A 22,098-nucleotide genomic window follows, 5' to 3' on the forward strand; every position below is an offset into this window, starting at 1 on the left:
CCAAAATTGAAGGCTAATATCCACGCTTTTTGAGAAATTTTGGAGATTTCGGGTAGAGTTGTCAATTCAGGTAAACGGGTCGAGTTTAGGCCGGTAAGAGTTGGCGGGTCAATTAGGGTTGGGTCAATTCGGATTAATTCCATAACCTATGCGGGTCGGGTTTGAGTTGGATCATGCTTGAGTCGGGTCACGTCGGTTCATACTTCTTATCGAGTATAGGTCGGGTTAATAACAGGTCGGGTTACATTCTGGTCGGGTGAACAGTAGGTCTGGTTTAATTCGGGTTTTCACTGGTTAAAACGGGTTAGGGTAATTTTCGGGTTCGAGTCGAGTTCGGTTCAAGTCAATAATTTGCGGGTTAGAATCAGGTCGGGTCATTCTCGCAAGTCAATAATTTGCGGATTATAATCAGGTCGGGTCTTTTTCAAGTCGTGTCATTCTCGGATTCAAGTCGGGTCGGTTCAAGTCAATAATTTGGGGGTTATAATCAGGTTGGGTCATTTCCAAGTCGGGTTATTCTTGGATTCAAGTCGGGCTATGTTCAAGCCTGGAATTAATGAAATAGGTTTTTTTTTTCTTTTTTTTACAAGAAATATAATACTACTTGGTATGTAGTTAAAGGTTATAAATCTATTCTTATGCAATAAACTTTCCTTAACTATTATTAATTACTCTATAATGTATATTTAAATGATTAATTGCCTTACAATTTTGTATTGCATAAGATGGTTTTTTTTTTTATTATATTTTTTTTCAAGGATAAAAGAGTTTCCTCAATGGCAAAAATTTAAAAATTAAGCTACAACACATCAATTTTTTTTTTTAAGCTTAATTTTTCTTAATGTATTTTTCCTCTAACTTACTTGGACAATTTTTCTTAAAAATAATTTCTCAGTTAATCTAAAGTTGATTGACTTGATCCCCCTTTATCCTTTGCTCTTCTCAGCTAATGTGTTTGACATAATTGATTTATCCTCCTAAAACTTTCGCATATTATTATCAGTCATCAGCATTTCTCAAGGTACCTTTCTTCTAGCTCTACGCTGTTTGTTCCTAGTTTTTTTTTTTACTGTGAATCAGTTAACTGTTCTGCTATTATAATCTTCAAATTGGAATTGTTTTTCTTATAATCTGGAATAATTAAATTTGGAAGATTTGAGTTGCTGAATTGACATTTATAGTGTGCTTCTGATCATTAAACAGTTGCCTACCAGGTGTTTGATAAAAGTCCTGAACCAAAGTCTTAGTCTTTTATACTTGCTCGTCTTTCATTTCGTGATTGCACGAATACCCTTTTCCTTTATAAACGAGAAATTGTTGGCAGTGTTATTGAATTCTCAATTTTGTGTTTTTGGTTTCTGGGTTGTGCTGTTTTGATGTGCTTTCCTGGTTTTTGTCCCCTTTTAGAGAAGATGCTGAGATCAATTTTTCTGAAGGAGACTGTTCGATTAAATTCCAGGCTTTCTGGGTTTAATCAATTGGTGAGTTCTTTGCTAAGTTACAATGTGTTTTCAGTTTATCTTTGTCCTTCTTTGTCCTAACATATGGTATGATTGAATGAAACAGAGAGGATTGCACAGCAGAAACAAGAAAGCCATGGAATTTATAGCAAAAGGGTGGAGTGCTATGAAGGAAGTTGATAGAGTTATTGATTATTGTGAACTTAATGACAAGCGTCTCATTCCTCTTCTTAGGGTGAGTGCTTGTTTTTTCAGTTTCACATGCCCTTTTCGATCTTCTATTTACTATTGCATATATTGATGCTTGTATATGATTGTGTTTAGTGGCTACTCACTTAAATGAGTTCCAAAACTTATATTTAATCCCTATACCTTTATCGTGTCTCAATTGCTCTATGAGCTCTTGCTAATATACTCGTATTAGTTTGCATTGATAATACTCATTTTTTATTAGGCTTGCATTGTAATGAATTGTAGTGATTTGATATGCTAATGCTCAATCTGATCTAATTGTTGCTGCTCATTAATGTTTACTAGGGTGCTAAGGAGAATTTTGAGTTGGCTTTAGAAGTTGATAATTCCAATACCAATGCGCGCTATTGGTTATCCAAGCTGCACCTTAAATATCACGTTCCAGGGGCATGTAAAGCAGTGTGAGTTTTATTATGATGTTGAGCCAGCAGATTTCTAAATCTGATTGCTTTGAAGTTTTATTGCAAAAAAAAAAAAATCTTTTGGAGTACTTAGCTTTATCTCTGATAACAAGAGAGTCTGACTAGTGTGTGAGTATAGACTATAGTAAGTAAGCAAAAGACTCGCATTTTGCTTGCTGTTGTTGCTTTCTCATTTCTTGATGGGTTAGCTCATCATTCCTTAATATAGTTTGAAGATCTTATAGTCAACCTTTACAATTGTTCTCCAGTCCTTGTTTGATACGATATGAATTATTGAATTGTATTAGATAGAAATGATGGTTTTACAATGAGTGATCAGTTTTGAAAAATTTTCACTATCAGAGGAGCTGCTTTGCTGGTGGAAGCTGCTGATATGGGAAATCCTGATGCACTGTATGAACTAGGTGGCCGCTTAAGAATTGAGGTTGGCTCATCAAGTTTTCGTATCCTATTGTGGCTTTTGATGTTACAATTGCTGTGCAATTGTCAAGTTTTCCCGTTCATTTAAACATCTTAGTTCAAAAATGAGTTGATAAAAAAAGATTTAAAATGATAATACATATATATCCTGATGTTAAAGTATCTTTCATTTTTGGCAGAATGACTATGTTCAATCATCTCAGCAAGCATTTTATTATCTGGAAAAGGCTGCCGAACAGGTATTTTATTCATTTATTTTGGTCAATGGACTAAATTTATTCAAAGGTCTTATGGCAGTATGCTGTGTCTCAGTTGCATCCAGGCGCTCTTTATCTTTTAGGTGCTGTGTACCTATCAGGGGACTGTGTGAGGCAAGACATGGGATCTGCAATGTGGTGTTTTCACAGAGCAGCAGAGAAGGTAAGTGAAGCTGACTTTATTGCTCATTTCTATTTGGAAGTGGATATATGGTGCTTAGAGAGTAAGAGTTGCTGCAGTAAGTATATTAGTAGATCTGCTAGTCATAGCAGAGAAGTATATGTTATACAATTTATTGAGTTTAATTTGAGAAGTTAGTGGTAAGAATATGTGTTGGTAGCAGTTTCTTATGTAAATATTTGTGCATAGATGTCTGTTGTTTCAGTTTGTGAATTAAAAAGATGGTTTTGCTTTTAAATTGTTCATTCCTGCCACCAGTCAAAGACCTCAAAGTTGATCTCATAGGAGCTTCCTTAATGTTTCTGCATGCTAGCTCCCTAGTAGCGTAGTGATTAGTGAATGTTAGATGTGTTGAGAAGGCCTATAGTGGTTACAACTTGTTTGTACTAACTTTCTGAAACAATAGTTCATTGGTTCATACAATGAACTGTAATGTTATGATTAAATGCAAGGAGTCTGACTGTACTTTGTTTGCTTCATATATGGTATAATAGCTCCATCAACTTTGGCTCGTTAAGTTTCTTTGACAACTTTTACTAGCACCAAAGATTCTCCATGATCATGATCCTTTGCTGATGCTCCACTTTAGGTCAAATATACCCATGCTTATGCTTTGTTGTCTGGTAGTTTTTGAAGTCCAATAAAAGCAACAGCAGATAGAAATAAGGGGACACTAAATGAGAAAGGGATACTATCTTTAGTATTATTAACAGAGTTCAAATCACCTTGCTTCTGTATTTGCAGGGACATGCTGGTGCAGCTGTAGTATACGGATCTCTTCTCCTTAGAGGTCTGCTCTTGATGATTTAGTTTCTTCTTCTCATGGCATATACTTTCTCGATTTTAATAGTGTGTGCTTTTTTTCCTTATTAAAAAAATAATAATAAAAAAATTGTACTGTGCCCATAAATATAATGATAAAATTAGAAACAGTCAAACGTCAACCTAAAAAAATCAACTTTTGTGTAGAAACCAGGGGTAGCATATGTTTATTGTTTGTGTGAGTGTGTGACCCCTTCAGTGTTGGGAGGAATGTAACTCCTAGGTTTCCTATTACCTCTGCCAAAATTACTTGGCTCTTTGTGAACCAATCTTGATTGTGATCTTTTAATATGAGTATTAGGATGATTAAACTCCTTGGCTTCTCCTGCCAATACCTTTGCCAAATGAACAGCATTTCGTGTCTTCATAAGCCTGTCTTCCTGTTCTACTCCTGTAAATGCTAGATGATGGGCTGGGTTGTTTATTATTTTGAGAGTTTTTCTGCCATTGCCGGCCTGTAAATGCAGCATAAAATTGATAAAACCTCTTATTATGATACTGCAGGTCACACAGTTCCAGAGTCCATAACTAAATTCAACTTGAAGAAACGAAAGGCTGGGAAAACAAATTCTGTGAACTCAAAGGCTAACCCAATAGAACTTGCAAAAGAACAGTTCCACATTGCTGCTAACGCAGGATGTGATCTTGGCTTCAAGTGGCTAAGTAGAATTGAGGAGGAAGAGAAGAACTTGTTGAGTGAACAGTAGACTCTGAGAGATCGGACTTTTGTGATATATATATAGAAAATGTCAGTCATTTCACCTTTCTTTTTCATCATCTATTATGGAGGCAGCGTGGACAGGCTGTGCTGTATTGATGCTTTTCCCTGCAGTTCATGGAAGACGGAACTATGGAGTATTTCTAAGAATATGTAGAGCATTTCACCTTTCAAAGTTGATTTCATAGAAGAAAATAAATTACTTTATGCGCAATATACATTATACTTGTATTTAATGTATTTAATGAATCATGTTTATGGGAAGAAAGGGCATTGTAGGTGAATTAGTTACAAGGAATGTTATAAATACAACACATTAGAAAGATACAAAAAATGATGAAATTTATGCAAGTTTGAATTTACTTTTTTTATGTTAGCCAGCAGAAGACGCTTCAAAGAAAAATCTTGTAATTTAGTTTGCATAATATTAACTCCTAATCATTTGTTGGGATTCTGGTGTTTTACTCCTATCACAAAATATACCAGCTAACAGATACGAAGTAGTATATAGTTGAAAAAAAAGGGAGTTGGCTTCACCATTTTTATTCACATTCTTGGATATATAAATCATATAGCTAATTCCTTAAAACTGAGACAGCCAAAAATTCTGCATATCATTTGAGGACACAGATTATAGACTACCAAACATTGGCTCGCTTAAAGGGGATGCTGGATGCACACTACCTTGGATGTTTATAAGCATGCACTCGAATTTCATAGTACTCCTAGAAAATAAGCAGTCAGCAGACAATTAGATGATCTAACAAAGCTTTCATATATCTCAAATATATTGTTCAAGGTCACTGAGCAATAGTCAAAAACATAGATATACCAACCACCTGTACAAAAAGCTCCAATTAGTAGTCCACCCCACCCAAATCCTCGTGAAAGTTAACTATAACTTTGCCTCAGAACCGTGGTTGGTTCGAACAAAGCTCCTTGCCAAAGTTGCATTTACATCCTATTTATCATTAGCTATGCATATCAGAGAGCATGTAACGATGCTAAGCAGTAACAGTCTTAAGAGGTCTGCCAAAAGATAGATTAGCTAAGCAGATAACTGGATCAATCCCAGCCACTGGGTACAATATTGTCGTAACCATGAGTAAAACCATATTCTGGAGAGTTGTAAGGATCAGCAGCAGCAGATGTATCATCAACTAAAGGTTCAGCACTTGGAACATGGTCAGAGTAATTGTTGGAGTAATCAGAATAACCAGAGTAGCCATTAGAAGCTTGATTAAAACTTCGGTAATCATGACCACCAAACTTGCCACTTCTGGAACGGCGACTACTGCTGCCACCACCATATCCATAAGACGAGGTTGTCTCAGCATATTCAGCAAGCCAAGAAGGTACTTCTTGGTTACTGTCCTCCATAACCTCAATGAGTGCCTTGGAGATTGACATGTTCTTGTCATTGAAGAAAGCAGTTGCAAGACCCGAATTACCAGCACGTCCTGTTCGACCTATGCGATGAACATAGTCATCAATGTCACGAGGCAAGTCAAAGTTGATGACGTGAGCCACACATGGAATGTCCAACCCTCGTGCTGCAACATCAGTTGCGACAATAATTGGAGTGGTTCCGCTCCTGAAAGATCGCAAGGCCTTTTCTCTTTCCTTTATGAGACAATAGATTAAAAGAAATAAACAGCGTCACATTGAAGGAACAAATCAAGATATATAAGAAACTTCCAAAATTAAAGCTACGCTTTAAGAACAGCAAAGGCATGCAGACAGTTATTGTCTTAATAGATATTAGCTTAGTTAGATAATGACTGGAAAGACAACTAAATAGAACCAACAATGGCAAAAAAAGCCATGGTCATTACACAATCATAAAAAACTAAAGACCATTCAGCAGCAAATTTTAGTACAATATAAGACACAAAAGAACTATTATAAAGCTGCAAAATAAATAGTAGTGAAACTTTTCACACACACTTCATCTAAAGATATAATAGCAGTTGTGAAATCCTAAACATAGCTTATCAGTTTATCAAGTGAAACTACAACAGACAAGCAAGTAAGCTATTAGGATTCATGGTCATTAACATGTTAAGGAACGAAAAAACCAAATTTCAGTAGAGTTCTCTTAATGCTAATACAAGTGGGCAACAACAAAACAATTAAAAAGAAAAATCAGTATAACACAGAGATAAGATTAAATACTGACCCATTGTGCTTTGTCACCGTGTATTGCTGTTGCTGGGAAGCCATTGCCAGACAACCAGTACTCAAGATCATCAACTCCCCTCTTTGTTTCAGCAAAAACAATTGTCAAAGCATGCTGCAACAGATAATTTAAATCACATTTCTCAATAACTACAAACAAAAGGTAGTTTTTGAATTGACTAGTTCGGTAAGCATAATCACTAACCTTTCCATTTGTTCCATTCAGCTTCTGAGACATGAGAAGATTCTTCAGATGCCGTCTCTTGTCGAAATCCCTAACAAACTCTATGTTTTGTTTGATGAGATCAGTGCTTGACCCAACTTTTCCAACAGTAAGAAATATGTAATTTGTAAGGAAATCAGCCGCTAGCTTCTGCACAACATTCCAATCATATTAGTACATTCTAGACCATATATGTGAGAAGAAAATAATATGGTCAAGTCTATCCAGGTTGTATGCATGATACATGCCAAACATTAAAAACAATAATATTTTTTTTTAAATGCGTCATTAAGCTTTAGGCGTGAAAATTAAATGAAGAAAAACAATAGCATAAATCTCAGGCATCTTTGTTGTTTACTTGTTGGCCCTTGTTGCATCAGCATAACAGCGTAGAGCCAATTTTCCCGTATCCCACCTTCAGCATGAGAATCTCTAGAGACATTGGGGTTATGCTGATGTTCATGAGATCATGAAGGCCAATGAACAAGTTCAGCCAATTCAGCTGACCAAATTCTGCCACATCTCTATCAATGGCCAACTCAAATTTTATTTCCTTACGCCTCACAGTGAATCATCAACCATTATCGTGGTTAGAACAAGTTGAAGTCAAATCGAATAACTTAGTCTATATACAAGCACAGCACCATCTGTTTCTTGTATCAGAGATCTAGCCACTTTTTTACATAACCTAACACATAAAACAATTAAAGAATAAGGCGCAAATGAGGAAAAAAAAAAAATCACTTTGAACACTGTCAAGCTCTCAGCTATTCAGCCACTTAGGCAAGATCTAGTTAACTAAGCAGGATTCTGTTGGATATCTACTTTTACTTCATACAAACACATGAACTTTTTGGTCAAACAATGTGTTATGTGATACTTCTTGGTACTTGATATATAGTACTTTGTTTTAAGATAAGCATGTAATTAGTTACTCAAACATTTAAATAAACAAATAAATAAATAAATAAAAACAATCTACTGCAACTGTCAGCAGCCAAAAACATAAACAGGATAATGTGGCTTACCAGAACATTAAAATTAAACAGGGAGGGTTGGGGTCGGGGTGGGGGTGGTGGGGGGGGGGGGGGTTAAAAGAGAATTATACTTGTATAAGAGTTAACCTGTATTTCAGTAGGAAATGTGGCACTGAAAAGCATAGTCTGTCTTGAACCTGGCGGAGGCATATCCATCTGCTGGACAATCTTACGTATCTGAGGCTCAAAACCCATATCCAGCATTCTATCCGCCTCATCTAAAGCCAAATACCTGATCATACGAAGAGATACTTTGCCTCTCTCAACCATATCAACCAGGCGACCAGGTGTGGCCACAAGAATATCAACACCCTTTGCCAACCTGCGAAGCTGTATATGGGATATAACATATTAACTTTAATAGTGACAAACTTGTACAAATTGACTTTAAAATTTTCTTAAACCAGATCAAGCTTCAAAAAAGAATTTACCAAACAGTAAGGAGCATGCAATCTTAACTGTCCACAAGGGGAAACAAAAACCAATGACTAGCATTATCTAACAGCAAGTTTGAATCTGAATCACAAATAAATATATAAGCATAGAATGACATTCAATGGCACTTCAAAATGGAAATAACAGGCTCCAGCAGTAGTTACATAATGACAATGGGCAACATAAAGTTAATGGAGCTCTTTTTTGGCACGCTTCTGATGCTATATAATTTAGACATGGTTGCGTGAACAGTTGCACTATTCTACTAGTCAATGGTATCTACAATTATAATGTTTCTTTAAATGCAAGTGACGTCACAACATTCTTATAGCTCAAATGCAAATATGTGAACAAGAAAGGAACTTGGAAAAACAAGAGTTACAGGAAAGGAGGCAACGATATAAAACACTTTTAACAATAAGATGGTCATTTTCACAGCCAAGGAAACAAATCCGTCCCATAGTTCACTCAATAAAGCAAAAGGGAAACTAGGGGGAAAAATAGCATAATCTTCCATAATAAAAATAGGAATGCTCAAGATACATGCTTACATAGACATGATTGTGACATTATTGACACTTTCTACTACCCCATGACCCATGAGGCCATGATGTCTAGTACTACAATGCTTATTAAACACAAGAAAGGCGAAGAGATTAATTAATTGCTTCGTCGATCAAAAGCAAATGCTTCAAATTTAAACAAACTGCGAAGAAAGAACTCGTAAAAACAAGAAAAAGGAAAGTGAGCTAGGGAAATGTAATCCTTTACAAGTATAGAAGCACAAAATAGATCCCTCTTTCCATGGCCAGGGAAACATATACAAAACATTGCTCACTCAACAAAGCACAATAGAAACAGGGAAAAAGTAGAGCATGTACTTTTCACAAATTTTTAAATAGAACGACAACTGAAAATGTCTCAAATCTTTAGCAGCGAACACATAAATAATTATGTAGACCCCACATTAACAAGCAATAAACTATGATCTTCTTGGAAGAACATGAAAACAGAACATGCAATTTCCAATAAATACTTTATTCATTATAATCAAGAACATTAAACAAATCAAGATCTTGGGATTAATATACCTGCTCAGCCATGGGTGTGCCTCCATATGCTACAGCCACCTTAACTCCTGTCTGATAAGCAAACTTTGTAGCCTCATCATGTATCTACATAAAAAAGCACACAAATCACACAATCTTAAACAAAAACACAAATTCAAAACCCGATACAAAAACACATAATCAACCAAGATTATCACCTGAGAAGAAAGCTCCCTAGTAGGAGACATAATAAGGGCAACAGGACAAGCCATCCTACCATTACCACCACCACCACCACGAGACAACGGGGGCCGATAAGGCGGAACCCGCTTCAAAATACCGGCAATGATCGGAAAACAAAAGGCGGCGGTTTTACCGGACCCGGTTTGAGCACAAGCCATCAAATCCCTGCCATTCACAGCAATAGGAATAGCATGGCGTTGAATTGGGGTTGGCTTAACATACTTACACCTTCTAATATTCTCATTTAAAGCTTTCCCTAAATCAATCTCAGCAAATGTAGTCACTGGATTTGGCACATTTTCACCACTAACTTCAACTGGGATATCCTCGTATGCATCAAAGTTAATCATATTGGGATTATTAATGTTAAGATTACCAAGATTCTTAACTAAATCATTGCTTTCTTCAATAACCTCAAGCTCATCAAATTTCTCATTAACATCATCATCATCAAATGGGTTTGGATAATCAGCATTCTCATGAATCATTTCAGCACCTCGGCCGCCACGGTAACCGGTACCACGGCGAAAGGGCGCACCACCACCTCGTCCACGGCGGTGGGACCCACCAAACCCGGTTGATGAATTCGGGTCGTCGTTAATCCGACCACCACTACCACCACCACGGTAGGGTCCACCAGACCCACCTCTGCCACGGTGGTGGGACCCACCAAACCCATGTGGGGTCCGACCCGACGACCCCATAGGAGGTCGGGTCGACCCGAATAGAGGGCGAGTTGACCCGGATGAAGAGCGAGTTTGGGAATTGAGTGAAGGGAAATCAGAGCTGGTCCAAGGTGCCATAGTTTCTGGGTTTGTCGCTTTCAAATTTTTTTACCTTTTTAGGAAACTTGTATACAACGCAAACACCTTTCTCACCTACTAAAAATAGCAATAAAATTAAAAACCCAGAACATCAAACAAAGAAAACCCCAAAAACCCCCAAATAAACTACAATGAAGAACCCTAAAAAAAAACTAGAAATCTTTAAACTGTTGAAAATCCAACACTTTTCTAGCGATGAATCAACAGAAAAGTGAAGAATAGGAAGGATTTTGGCGGTTCATTTAACGAAGAATTTTTGGGAATAAGAGAGCGATTAATTTTTCTGGGAAAATGTAGTGAAAATATCGTTATTTCAGTGAAAATGAGAAGAGAGATTGTACTAAAAGCAAACTTTTCGGGTTTTTTTTTTTAAAGAAAAATAAGGAAAATGGTATATGAAGAACCCACCTAGTAAGATGTAATATTAGAGGTGAATAAATGAAGGGGTAAAAATGGAAAAATGTGGAAGAGAAAAATCCGCCATGAAAGGAAGAGCTTTGGTTGTTGTTGAGAAAAAGAGGAGAGAGAAAGAGTGTGAAGTTGGAACAGGAAAGGACAGTACTTCTTCACTACTATTCCCCCCTATACCCCCGTCTAGACTCTAGTGCAATGTATTGGCTAAATCTCTTTGAAATGACCGTATTACCCTTCTGATATTTTTTGAAAATGGAATATGGTTTCTTTGAGAATTTGAGACCATCATCTATGATCTGATTTGATTTGATTTTACTTTGGTGGTATAAGTTCTAAGCTATATGCTTTTTGTCCTTTAGCAAGAATTTCCTCCTTCGATAGACAGGGTTTTTTTTTCTTGTTATTTATGGGAATGGTGAATGTGAATTCAAAACGGTTTTAGATTATTTATCATTATTTCAATCTGAACCATTATAACACGAGATTAGAATGTGAAGCCTACACTTGGATCGGAAAGGTGTAAATATATACAACAAAGGACACTGCTCGTGCCAAGCTTGAAAGGATGGAGATGGAGTTGCACATAAGTATGCTTAAAATTAAATTGTTTTTATTATGAAAGTTGTGTTACTGTAATTTGTGTTAAAAAAAATGATATTGTAATTACAAATTCTTATATGTAGTTAGGCACATGATGTGGCCACTTCACATGTAAGACAATTAATTAAAAATTAAGAAGTCACGAACCTCATAATGACGTATAAATGAGGCTACCTTTTTTTGAATTGCGTAGGTACTTATTAAATGAGAAAAAAAAAAGGGGGGGTTACTTTCTTAGTCTTTTACATAAATGGAATCATTCTTTGATTTTTTTAAAAGAAAAAAAAGTTTGGAGTTACTTGAATGAGCAAATATGATTACTTGATTTTTTTTGTTTTTTTTTTAACAAGTTACTCGAATGAACAAATAAAATTACTTGTTTCTAAACTAGTTGATATTACTCATATAATGAATTGAAGTTACTTTATTGGACAAAATGGATAAGGGCCTATTCTCGTTGACTGAACTCAGTTGAACTGAACTGAATTAAACTAAACTAAACTGAATATTTTATAAGAGAAGGAAATTAGAAGCTGAATTGAACTGAATTTCAACATATGAGAATTTACTCTTATGAAAAAAAGGGTTAATCATGTATATAAATAAAGATTATCCTTATAAACCAATGTGGCTACATAAGACATACAAGACTTACTTATTTTGTAGAAATTCTTCACTAGTGCCTTTTAATTTGTTATGTAAGGGCTATTAAGGCTATGCTTAATTCACCTTAGTGTCCAATTGCCACGGAAATCTTATTAGATTTGTACTAATGCACTCCCTTTGCCCCCATTTGATTGTCACTTTTAGCATTTTGGGTGCCCCTAAATGATTGTCACAGTTTCATAATTAATTAATTATTACTATAAGATACATAATAAAAAAACTTTAATACCCTTGTTTTTTTTTGTCCTTATTAAGTGCTCTTCCTATCCTATCCTAACATTTGTCATAAAAATTGTGTCAACTCTTGACTAAGGGTCTGTTCTCATTGACTGAACTGAACTAAACTGAACTGAACTGAATATTTTATAAGAGAAGGAAATTAGGAGTTGAGCTGAACTGAACTGAACTGAACTGAACTGAGCTGAACTGAACTGAACTGAACTGAATTTCAACGTAAGAGAACAGACCCTAATTTAATGTTTTACACTCTTAAATTTATCAATTTATCTTTCCCATGTACTTTAATTATTTTTTTAATTGGAAATGTCTCTTTCCCATGCACTTTTATTACTTTATTAATTGGAAATTTTACTTTCTCATGTACTTTCATTACATCACATTCTCCACCTTAATTCCCGTGATTTTTCTTCAAACGGGACAAACAAAAGGGGACGGAGGGAGTATATTTGATTAATATATAACAATCCCTTTTGCATGCACCTGGTTTATAATAATTTTATTGTACATTGAACATTTTATGAAAAGTGACCTTTTTTTCTTATAAAAGTGACCCTTTTTTTTCCAAAAGTGACCCATATTTTCACAAAAGTGACCCATATTTTCACAAAAGTAACCCTTTTTTTTCACAAAAATAACCCTTTTTTTTTACAAAAGTGACCCCTTTTTTTTATTTTATTTTATAGAAGTGACCTATATTTTCACAAAAGTTACCCTTTTTTTACACAAAAGTGACCTTTTTTTTCACAAAAGCAGAGTATCAAAATAAAAAAAAATAAACACAAAATGCAAAAGTTTTTGTTCTATAGCAATCATCACCTCTCAGTTTCGGAAGTTGTGTTCTTGAAGTTGCAATTTCAGTCCCACATGATATCACACCCTTTCCCACCTACCACCTTCTTCCCAACAATACAATACAATTATCCTCCATCATATTCACTTTCTTCAAAATTCAACCATTTTTCTTCTACAATTAGCAAGTATTTTCCTACATTTTCTCTCTCCCTTAATGGCGAAATCAATTAAGCTTGAGAACAACAACTCCTCTGAAGATCTGCCAAAATCCTCCGACCCGAATTCCTCCCTTGTGTCCTTCGTCGTTACCCGTTTCTCTCTCATCTCGACCTCTCTCTCTATCCTCGAATCACTGACGCCGGAATCGGGGGATGGGGGGAGGTCAGCGGCGCTGGAATTGGGGGATAGGGGTGGTCAGCAAGGTCGAATCGGAGGGGGACGCCGGATTCTTGGGAGAAGCTAAGGGAGTGGCGATGGTGGTGGGTGTTTTTCTCGGTGAAGAAGTTACCCAGCCCATGTAACACCCCCAAATTACTCTCTAATATTAACAATAATAATCCAACTTTAGGGAGTAACATGGGAGTATTACCGCCACGTGATTACGTAAGGCTTAACAGAGTTTTGTAGCGGAAAATAGTTCTTGTCTTTCATTAATAATAATAATAGTTGTAATAATAGTTTGATACATTTTCAAAGTAACTACACCACTAATACTATGTCTACTAAATTAAACTAGGTGATCACCGCCCATCATTCCCAATGCAGCATATAGTTCACGTTCTCCGATCGCCATCACCTATCTACTTATCAAAATGATAAGTAGGGCCAAGCCAAAACAAAACAAATATGTATTAGCCAAAATGCTAAGTACATACAAATGCTAGACATGTAAAATCAATTTAATTAATTAAACCTGCTTTCGAAAAGATTTAACTTTAATAAATCATAATTTATCCAACCATTCTTGAATATAAATTCGTGTATAAAAACTTGTCAAAAGAACCAATTTCCGAAATAACCAACTTTCCAAAGATAATTCCGAATAGGATGGATCAGTCCATATTTTCAAAAATCATTTTACCACCTAAGTGTGCACACCCCCAAGCTATTAACTCCTTTACATATTGCTGTCAAGGGGAAAGACTAGGTCATACAAAGTCCATAGTCTTCAACTTACTCCGCATAGTGGGAGTTGAAAATCCAAAGATCCAAGGAACAAATCCTGTTAAATAAACTTTCCAATTTTCCATACTCGGGATAATATAAATAATAAAACTCCCTTTTAAAATATCTTGAATATCAGTACAAGTTTATAATCAACCGTATGAAATATTAAACATTTGAGATCAAACACTTAAAACATGTTTCACCGAAATATATTTCACAAACATTTAAACATGACTCGAAATCACTTAACATGTAAAACACGTTGCATATAAAAGCCACTTTTTAAAAAATCTAGCCACGTGTACGTACCTTGATCCTTGCACACAAGTACGGAACTCCTAATTTCGAACCCGAAATTCCTCCTATAACAAACCAACAATCCTAATCAAATACTTTTCAACCCATAGACACGAGGACTAAAATACCGACTTTACTAGTTGTGCATGAACAATTGATTAATTTAATCCGTTTATAATTTAAAAGTTACTTTATAAATCAATTTTTAATAATCTATCAAGGTGATAATGATAATGATTGTAGTGGGTTGGAGTATACAATATGAGTAGTACATAGTGGTAGTAGTGATATAATACGTAGGTAGTAGTAGTCATAACAACAACAACAACAATAACAACAACAACAACAACAGTAGTAGTAGTAATAGAAAAAGTAGTATACGTATAGTAAGTAGTAGTAGTAAATAACTAGATATCACTAGTAGTAGTAACCAATTGTAATACTAATAGTTAAAAAATGAAAGTCTTACTCTTTGTTAATTTATCAAGGAACAAACAAAGACAAACTTGTTTTCTTGGTTGATGTAGGAGTACGGAAGGAATAGCAAGGGAGGAAGGAGGAGGTGGTGCGTGCAGTAGCCCGCAAGGCGGGTTGGGGGTGGTGGTGCGGCACGACTCGGGTGGATGAATAGGTGGGGAAAGAATTTGGAGTTTCTTCACTGATTTGGGATGAAATTAAGCATAAAACTTCAACTATTTATAGGCAATTTGGATTGGAAATTCTGGTTGAAACTCATTTTTGGTGAATGATTATCATGAGGCCACATATGATCGGAGGAGGATTGAGGTAATTGTAATGGTGTTTCACCTTATTTTTGACACTTGGAGGAAGGGAGGTGGTAAAAGGTGAAGTTGTGGAGGAGGAGCTTCCATGAAGGTGCTATGGTGAATGGAATAAATGATACTTACGTATCATGAGGAGAAAGATGAGAAGGTAGCATTGAAGAAGGATGCTAGCTAAGGTTGACATATGCTTTTGTGTAGTACTAGTACACTAAAAATAAGAATTAGACTTGAGTATAAAAAAAATTAATTTGATACTTTGTCGTTTGAATCGGGTGCAAGGTATAAGTGGTTGAAAATTTGATTTGGATACGGCAAATTTTAACTTGACTCGTATAATTAAAATCATTATAAAATGTAGGTATAAAATTATCATATAAATATTTTGTAAAATATTTCGAAAATCCATATTTAATGACTTTAAAATACGGGGTATTATAGTTTACCCCCCTTAAAAGAAGTTTCGACCTCGAAACTTAAGTTGAAAATAAGTAAAATTATTTGAATTGTTCAATTGACTCACGTACAACCTACAATGACTTGGAACGACTCAAACTATGACTTATGTATAACTCAAAATGACTCAAAACTAACCAAAAAGGGCAAAAGCGTGAAACTCTATTGCATTCTACCCCCCTTAAAAGGAGTTACGCCCCCGTAACTCGACTACTAACCTCAGAAAACAACTCTGGATATCTTTTCCTCATATTTGCTTCGGCTTCCCAAGTAGCTTCCTCGGTTTTATGGTTTGACCATAGAACCTTGACTATCTTAACATCCTTGTTCCTAGTGCTTCTCACCTTACTATCTAAAATCTTCACAGGCCTTTCCTCATAAGTCAAGTTCTCGTCCATCTCGATAGTTTCAGGCTGTAAAACATGGGATACATCTGGTATGTACTTCCGAATTTGGCTCACATGGAACACATTGTGAACTTTTTCTAGCTCGTTAGGCAAATCCAACTTGTATGCTACCTTTCCCACCTTTTGGATGATCTCGTAGGGTCCGATGTACTTCGGGCTTAGCTTTCCTCTCTTCCCGAACCTCATTACTCCCTTCATTGGAGATATTTTCAATAAAATTTTCTCACCTACTTCGTATTCCTCATCCCTTCTCTTCAAATCTGCATAGCTCTTTTGACGGTCTTGTGCGGCTTTTATTTTCTCTTGAATCATCTTTACTTGTTTCACCGTCTCTTCGTCATTTCCGGCCCGAGTGTAACTGTCTCACTTATATCGTTCCAACATATTGGGCTTCTACACTTCCGCCCATACAAAGCCTCGAATGGCGCCATCCCAATGCTTGCATGATAACTGTTGTTGTAGGAAAATTCTATCAAGCCCAAACGATCTTCCCACGAACCCTGGTACTCCATAACACATGATCTCAACATATCCTCTAATGTCTGTATTGTTCTCTCTGTTTGACCATCGGTTGAGGGGTGGAATGCAGTGCTCATCAACAACTTAGTCCCCATAGCCTTTTGTAAACTCTGCCAGAAGTTGGATAAGAACCTTGAGTCTCTATCCGAGATGATGTCCTTCGGCACACCATGTTATTTCACCACAAATTTCACATACGCTCTTCCCAATTGATCCATCGACCATGTACTCCTCATGGGTATGAACGTTGCACATTTCGTTAGTCGATCCACTATGACCCAAATTGTATCATTTCCTGCTCGAGTCTTGGGTAAGGCTCCCACGAAATCCATAGAGATCGAATCCCACTTCCAACTAGGCACCTCCAAGGATTGAACTGTTCCTTGGGGTCTCTTATGCTCGATCTTGACCTTTTGACAAGTTAAACACCTAGCCACAAATTCTGCCACTTCCCTCTTCATGTCCGGCCACCGGAACGTCTTTTTCATGTCCTTATACAACTTGTCCCCTCCGGGATGCATTGAATAAGGAGAACTATGAGCTTCCTCCATCAACTTCTGCTTAAGATCACTTCGATTCTAGGGGACACACCATCTCCCTTTAAACCTCATGCTTCCATCATCGGCTGTTGAAAAGTCCAATACTTGCCCTTCCTCGATTTTCTCTTTAATCTTGCTCAGCTTCTCATCCCCAGGCTGGCCTTCTCAAATCTCATCATAAATTGATGGTTTGATCACTAAGGCACATAACATTTTCTCCACTTCTCCATGCTCCAATACCTCCAAATTCATCCTTTGGAATTCCACACACAATTGATCCGGGAGAATCATTGTGTTGACTCCGTGACTTGACTTCCTACTTAACGCATCGGCTACCACTTTCGCCTTTCCCTCATGATATTGGATATCCAAGTCATAATCCTTGATCAACTCCAACCATCGCCTTTGTCTCATGTTCAAATCCTTCTGAGTGAATATATACTTCAAACTCTTGTGATCGGTAAAGATCTTACAAGTTACCCCGTACAAATAGTGCCTCCAAATCTTCAAAGCAAACACAATTGCGGCTAACTCCAAGTCGTGCGTTGGGTAGTTTACCTCATAAGGCTTCAATTGTCTCGAAGCATAAGCAATCACCTTCCGATTTCGCATCAACACACAACCTAACCCGAACTTTGACGCATCACTATACACCTCATACTGCTCACTTCCATCAGGCAGAGCTAACACAGGTGCCGTAGTCAACTTCTCTTTCAATGTCTGAAAAGCCTTCTCACAATCTGGGGTCCACTCATACTTACATTCTTTCCTCATTAGGCTCGTCATAGGCCTTGCAGTTCTCGAGAAATCTTTAACAAATCTCCTATAATAACCTGCTAACCCAAGAAAACTCCTAACATCTGACACACTCCTTGGGGTCGGCCATTCACTTACAGCCTTTATCTTTGCTGGATCCACCGATACTCCCTCCTTAGAAATCACATGACCTATGAAAGCTACCTCTTCCAACCAAAACTCACACTTTGAAAGTTTGGCGTACAATTGATGCTCTCTCAAGGTTGACAATACCATCCTCAAATGATCCTCATGTTCTTCCGGGTTCCTCGAATACACCAAAATATCATCGATAAACACCACAACAAACTTATCCAAGTATGGCCTAAAAATTCGGTGCATTAAATCCATAAAAACAACAGGTGCATTGGTTAACCCAAATGGCATTACAGTGAATTCATAGTGACCATAACGAGTCCTAAAAGCACTTTTTGCAATGTCCGACTCTGCTATCCTCAACTGGTGATACCCTGACCTCAAATCAATCTTCGAAAATATTCCCGCCCCTTTCAACTGGTCGAACAAATCATCAATCCTAGGCAGCGGGTACTTATTCTTGATCGTCACATTGTTCAACTCGCGGTAATCTATGCACAACCTCAAGCTTCCATCCTTCTTCTTCACGAACAAAACTGGTGCACCCCATGGTGATGAACTAGGCCGGATATATCCTTTCTCTAACAAGTCGTCTAACTGAGTCTTCAGCTCTTTCATCTCAGCCGGGGCCATCCTATACGGAGCCTTTGAAATAGGTCCTGTCCCGGGCACTAAGTCTATAGTAAACTCAACATCCCTCACAGGTGGCATCCCTGGAATTTCTTCGGGGAAAATGTCAAGAAATTCATTTACTACTAGAATATTTTTCCCATCATCTCTACCTCCTTCTTCTATCCTTTGGACGCTACACAAATACAGTGGGTGTCCCTTTGCTACACATTTCTTAAGTTGCAAAGCAGATATGATTTTTAACCCTGATTTCTTTCCTTCCCTTCGATAGGTTACCCTAACTTTGCCCGGGCCACACAACGTGACCTTTTGGGCCTCGCAATCAATTTGGGCCTTGTACTTGCCCAACCAGTCCATCCCCAAAATAACATCGAGATCTTGTAAGTCAAGCTCGATTAAGTCTGACGAAAACTCTACACTTGAAATAACAAGAGGTACACTCTGATGCATTTTAGTGCAACTCACCACTTCCCCTGATGGGATAGCAATATCTAAGGAATTAGACACCGGATTCTCTAACTTGAGTCTATCTACTAAAGTTCTAGAAATAAAAGAGTGAGACGCCCCTGAATCAAACAAGACTTTAGTAGACATAGAACAAATAAAGAAATTGCCAATTACCACATCAGAAGCAGTTGCAGCGCCTCACGACTGTTCATCACGAACACACGACCCTTGGGAGTGGCTCCACTGTTTTTGTTGGGTCCAGGCTTAGGATTGAATCCGCTGGGTTGAATTGGCTTGGGTTGGTTCTTCTCATCTTGGGGTTTACCCGATTGCTCATCTGAAACCTTCTTGTAACACTCATACTCACGGTGGCCTAGCTTTTGGCAGTAGCGGCAGATCACTAGGTTTCCCTCACAATCTCTTCCTGGGTGGTTCTTCGTACATCTCTTGCAAAAAATAGGTTCTCTTGGGTTTGTCTCCATTTCCTCGGTTCCCATTCCCTCTTTCAAAATTACCCCTGTTGTCCCTTTTCCCATTGAAATTCCCACTCGGGTTCCCCTCAACTTTGGGTTACTTCTCACTCTCATTGAAAGTCCCACTAGGCTTCCTCTTTTCCCTAGAAAAGTTTCCCTCTAGCTCTCTCCCCTTGATCCTATAAAGGTGCGCTGCTCTCCCATAAACCTCATCTAAAGTTTCAAAGGTCACTCCTCCTAGTTTTCCTTGAAGGGTCAAAGTCAAACCTTGTTCAAACCTCTGTGCCTTAAGTGCTTCAGTTGGCACTACCTCAGGTGCAAATCTCATTAACTCAATGAACTTGCTATAATACTCATTAATCGTCATGTTCCCCATTCTAAGGTTCGTAAACTCCATGCACTTCTGCTTCCTCAAATAGGAAGGGTAAAACTTCTCTCTCAAAGCTTCCTTTAATTGAGCCCACCCAAAGTTAGGATTACTCAACAATTCATCTCTCCTTTGACTCCACAAATCGGCTTCCTCTCTAAGGTAATAAACAACATTATTGACTTTTAATTCCTCGGGGCAATTAATAGCATCAAAAAGTTTATCAAATTCTCTCACCCAATTTTCTAAGCTCGCTGGGTCTACTTTGCCAAGGTAAGTGGGTGGTTTGACCGCAGCTATTCTTTTAAAAACTTCCCCAAAAGCATCAAGGTCATTATGGGCTTTTCCCTGGTTTGAGACAATACCGACTATGTTTTCGGTTATTTTGGTTAGCCTTTTGATGACAGAGCTGACTTTGGACTTACTCCCTTTCTTAATTCGTTGCCTTAGAGACATGATCCTGAATAATGTGGTAATTAGACACATGAATTTACAAACAAATTGTTCATATACCCGCTAAGACTCAGAATTGTGATTACTGTTCACAAGATACTAAACGTTTTATCAAATTAACTGGTAAGTTTAAATTGCCATTTAAAAGCAACTCTAGATAGCATCTCAAAATAAATCATCACAAGATTTTATCATAATTTGCATGCAATTATGACACACAAATTAACAAAACACTTGATCATATAATTCACATAAGAGTGAAATTCACCTTCCAATCCTTTTCCAATTTAGGAATAATTATCGAATAATAATCCATAAACCTTCACTAATATACCGTGGGATATAAAATTCCCAAAAGACTACCAATCTCAATGCAATTCGAATTTTAATTCGAACCTTTGTATTCTAAAATATAATTTGGACGTTTGCATAGTCCATATGCACATAATTCACGTAAAGTTCGAAATTACTTTTTGAATACGTTTCAAATTCTTTTAATTTCGAAAATATTATATATAGTTGTAAGTTGAATACTTGATTAATTGGACCAATGAGATCCCAGGTAGGAGAGGTTAGGGTCGACATTGCTCAGAGCCCAAATCCTGCCTTGGCCAGAGCTCATTGTCAATCCAATAATCCCCACTATTAATCTTTCTTCGTATTAAAATAGAAAGTAGTTTTTACTTAAATATATACTTAATATATACTTTCAGAAAAAAAACAAATGCGAAACTCTATCCTATATGCCCTTCTTAGGTCTACCCATCAGTTTTATATACCAATTTTTTTTTATCTTTTTAAGACCCAAAAACTGATACCACTTTGTAACACCCCCAAATTACTCTCTAAAATTAACAATAATAATCCAACTTTAGGGAGTAACATGGGAGTATTACCGCCACGTGATTACGTAAGGCTTAACAGAGTTTTGTAGCGGAAAATAGTTCTTGTCTTTCATTAATAATAATAATAGTTGTAATAATAGTTTGATACATTTTCAAAGTAACTACACCACTAATACTATGTCTACTAAATTAAACTAGGTGATCACCGCCCATCATTCCCAATGCAGCATATAGTTCACGTTCTCCGATCGCCATCACCTATCTACTTATCAAAATGATAAGTAGGGCCAAGCCAAAACAAAACAAATATGTATTAGCCAAAATGCTAAGTACATACAAATGCTAGACATGTAAAATCAATTTAATTAATTAAACCTGCTTTCGAAAAGATTTAACTTTAATAAATCATAATTTATCCAACCATTCTTGAATATAAATTCGTGTATAAAAACTTGTCAAAAGAACCAATTTCCGAAATAACCAACTTTCCAAAGATAATTCCGAATAGGATGGATCAGTCCATATTTTCAAAAATCATTTTACCACCTAAGTGTGCACACCCCCAAGCTATTAACTCCTTTACATATTGCTG

At 36.8% G+C, this 22,098-nt stretch overlaps 3 protein-coding genes across 3 annotated transcripts; 1 reads left to right on the forward strand and 2 right to left on the reverse strand.

Annotated features, from left to right (window-relative positions):
• The first annotated feature begins 445 nt into the window (after positions 1-445).
• LOC110725658 lies at positions 446-4,935 on the forward strand. The gene is made up of 9 exons (XM_021905132.1): positions 446-1,021; positions 1,408-1,481; positions 1,567-1,695; positions 1,998-2,113; positions 2,477-2,558; positions 2,734-2,793; positions 2,867-2,974; positions 3,737-3,782; positions 4,319-4,935. Exons 2-9 carry the CDS (start codon positions 1,413-1,415, stop codon positions 4,519-4,521), a joined length of 813 nt encoding a protein of 270 aa, XP_021760824.1. The 5' UTR covers positions 446-1,021; positions 1,408-1,412; the 3' UTR covers positions 4,522-4,935.
• Positions 4,936-5,288: 353 nt separating this feature from the next.
• On the reverse strand, positions 5,289-11,121 carry LOC110725659 (DEAD-box ATP-dependent RNA helicase 52C-like). Its single transcript, XM_021905133.1, has 6 exons — positions 9,673-11,121; positions 9,497-9,580; positions 8,058-8,300; positions 6,916-7,083; positions 6,712-6,825; positions 5,289-6,155 (listed from the first exon to the last, which is right to left on the reverse strand). Exons 1-6 carry the CDS (start codon positions 10,498-10,500, stop codon positions 5,598-5,600), a joined length of 1,995 nt encoding a protein of 664 aa, XP_021760825.1. The 5' UTR covers positions 10,501-11,121; the 3' UTR covers positions 5,289-5,597.
• An 8,817-nt stretch (positions 11,122-19,938) lies between these two features.
• Positions 19,939-20,664, reverse strand: LOC110725391. The gene has a single exon (XM_021904876.1). It carries the CDS (start codon positions 20,662-20,664, stop codon positions 19,939-19,941), a length of 726 nt encoding a protein of 241 aa, XP_021760568.1.
• Positions 20,665-22,098: the final 1,434 nt, after the last annotated feature.

Source organism: Chenopodium quinoa, unplaced genomic scaffold (assembly GCF_001683475.1).
Source record: "Chenopodium quinoa cultivar QQ74 unplaced genomic scaffold, ASM168347v1, whole genome shotgun sequence".
NCBI lineage: Eukaryota > Viridiplantae > Streptophyta > Magnoliopsida > Caryophyllales > Amaranthaceae > Chenopodium > Chenopodium quinoa.

Coding starts and splice junctions, on each gene's coding strand:
- LOC110725658 (XM_021905132.1), top strand. CDS start 1,413: ATGCTGAGATCAATTTTTCTGAAGGAGACTGTTCGATTAAATTCCAGG. Junction 1,482..1,566: donor TTTCTGGGTTTAATCAATTG/GTGAGTTCTTTG, acceptor TGAATGAAACAG/AGAGGATTGCACAGCAGAAA. Junction 2,794..2,866: donor TGGAAAAGGCTGCCGAACAG/GTATTTTATTCA, acceptor GCTGTGTCTCAG/TTGCATCCAGGCGCTCTTTA.
- LOC110725659 (XM_021905133.1), bottom strand. CDS start 10,500: ATGGCACCTTGGACCAGCTCTGATTTCCCTTCACTCAATTCCCAAACT. Junction 9,581..9,672: donor CTAGGGAGCTTTCTTCTCAG/GTGATAATCTTG, acceptor TTTTTTATGTAG/ATACATGATGAGGCTACAAA. Junction 6,826..6,915: donor TGAATGGAACAAATGGAAAG/GTTAGTGATTAT, acceptor TATCTGTTGCAG/CATGCTTTGACAATTGTTTT.
- LOC110725391 (XM_021904876.1), bottom strand. CDS start 20,664: ATGTCTCTAAGGCAACGAATTAAGAAAGGGAGTAAGTCCAAAGTCAGC.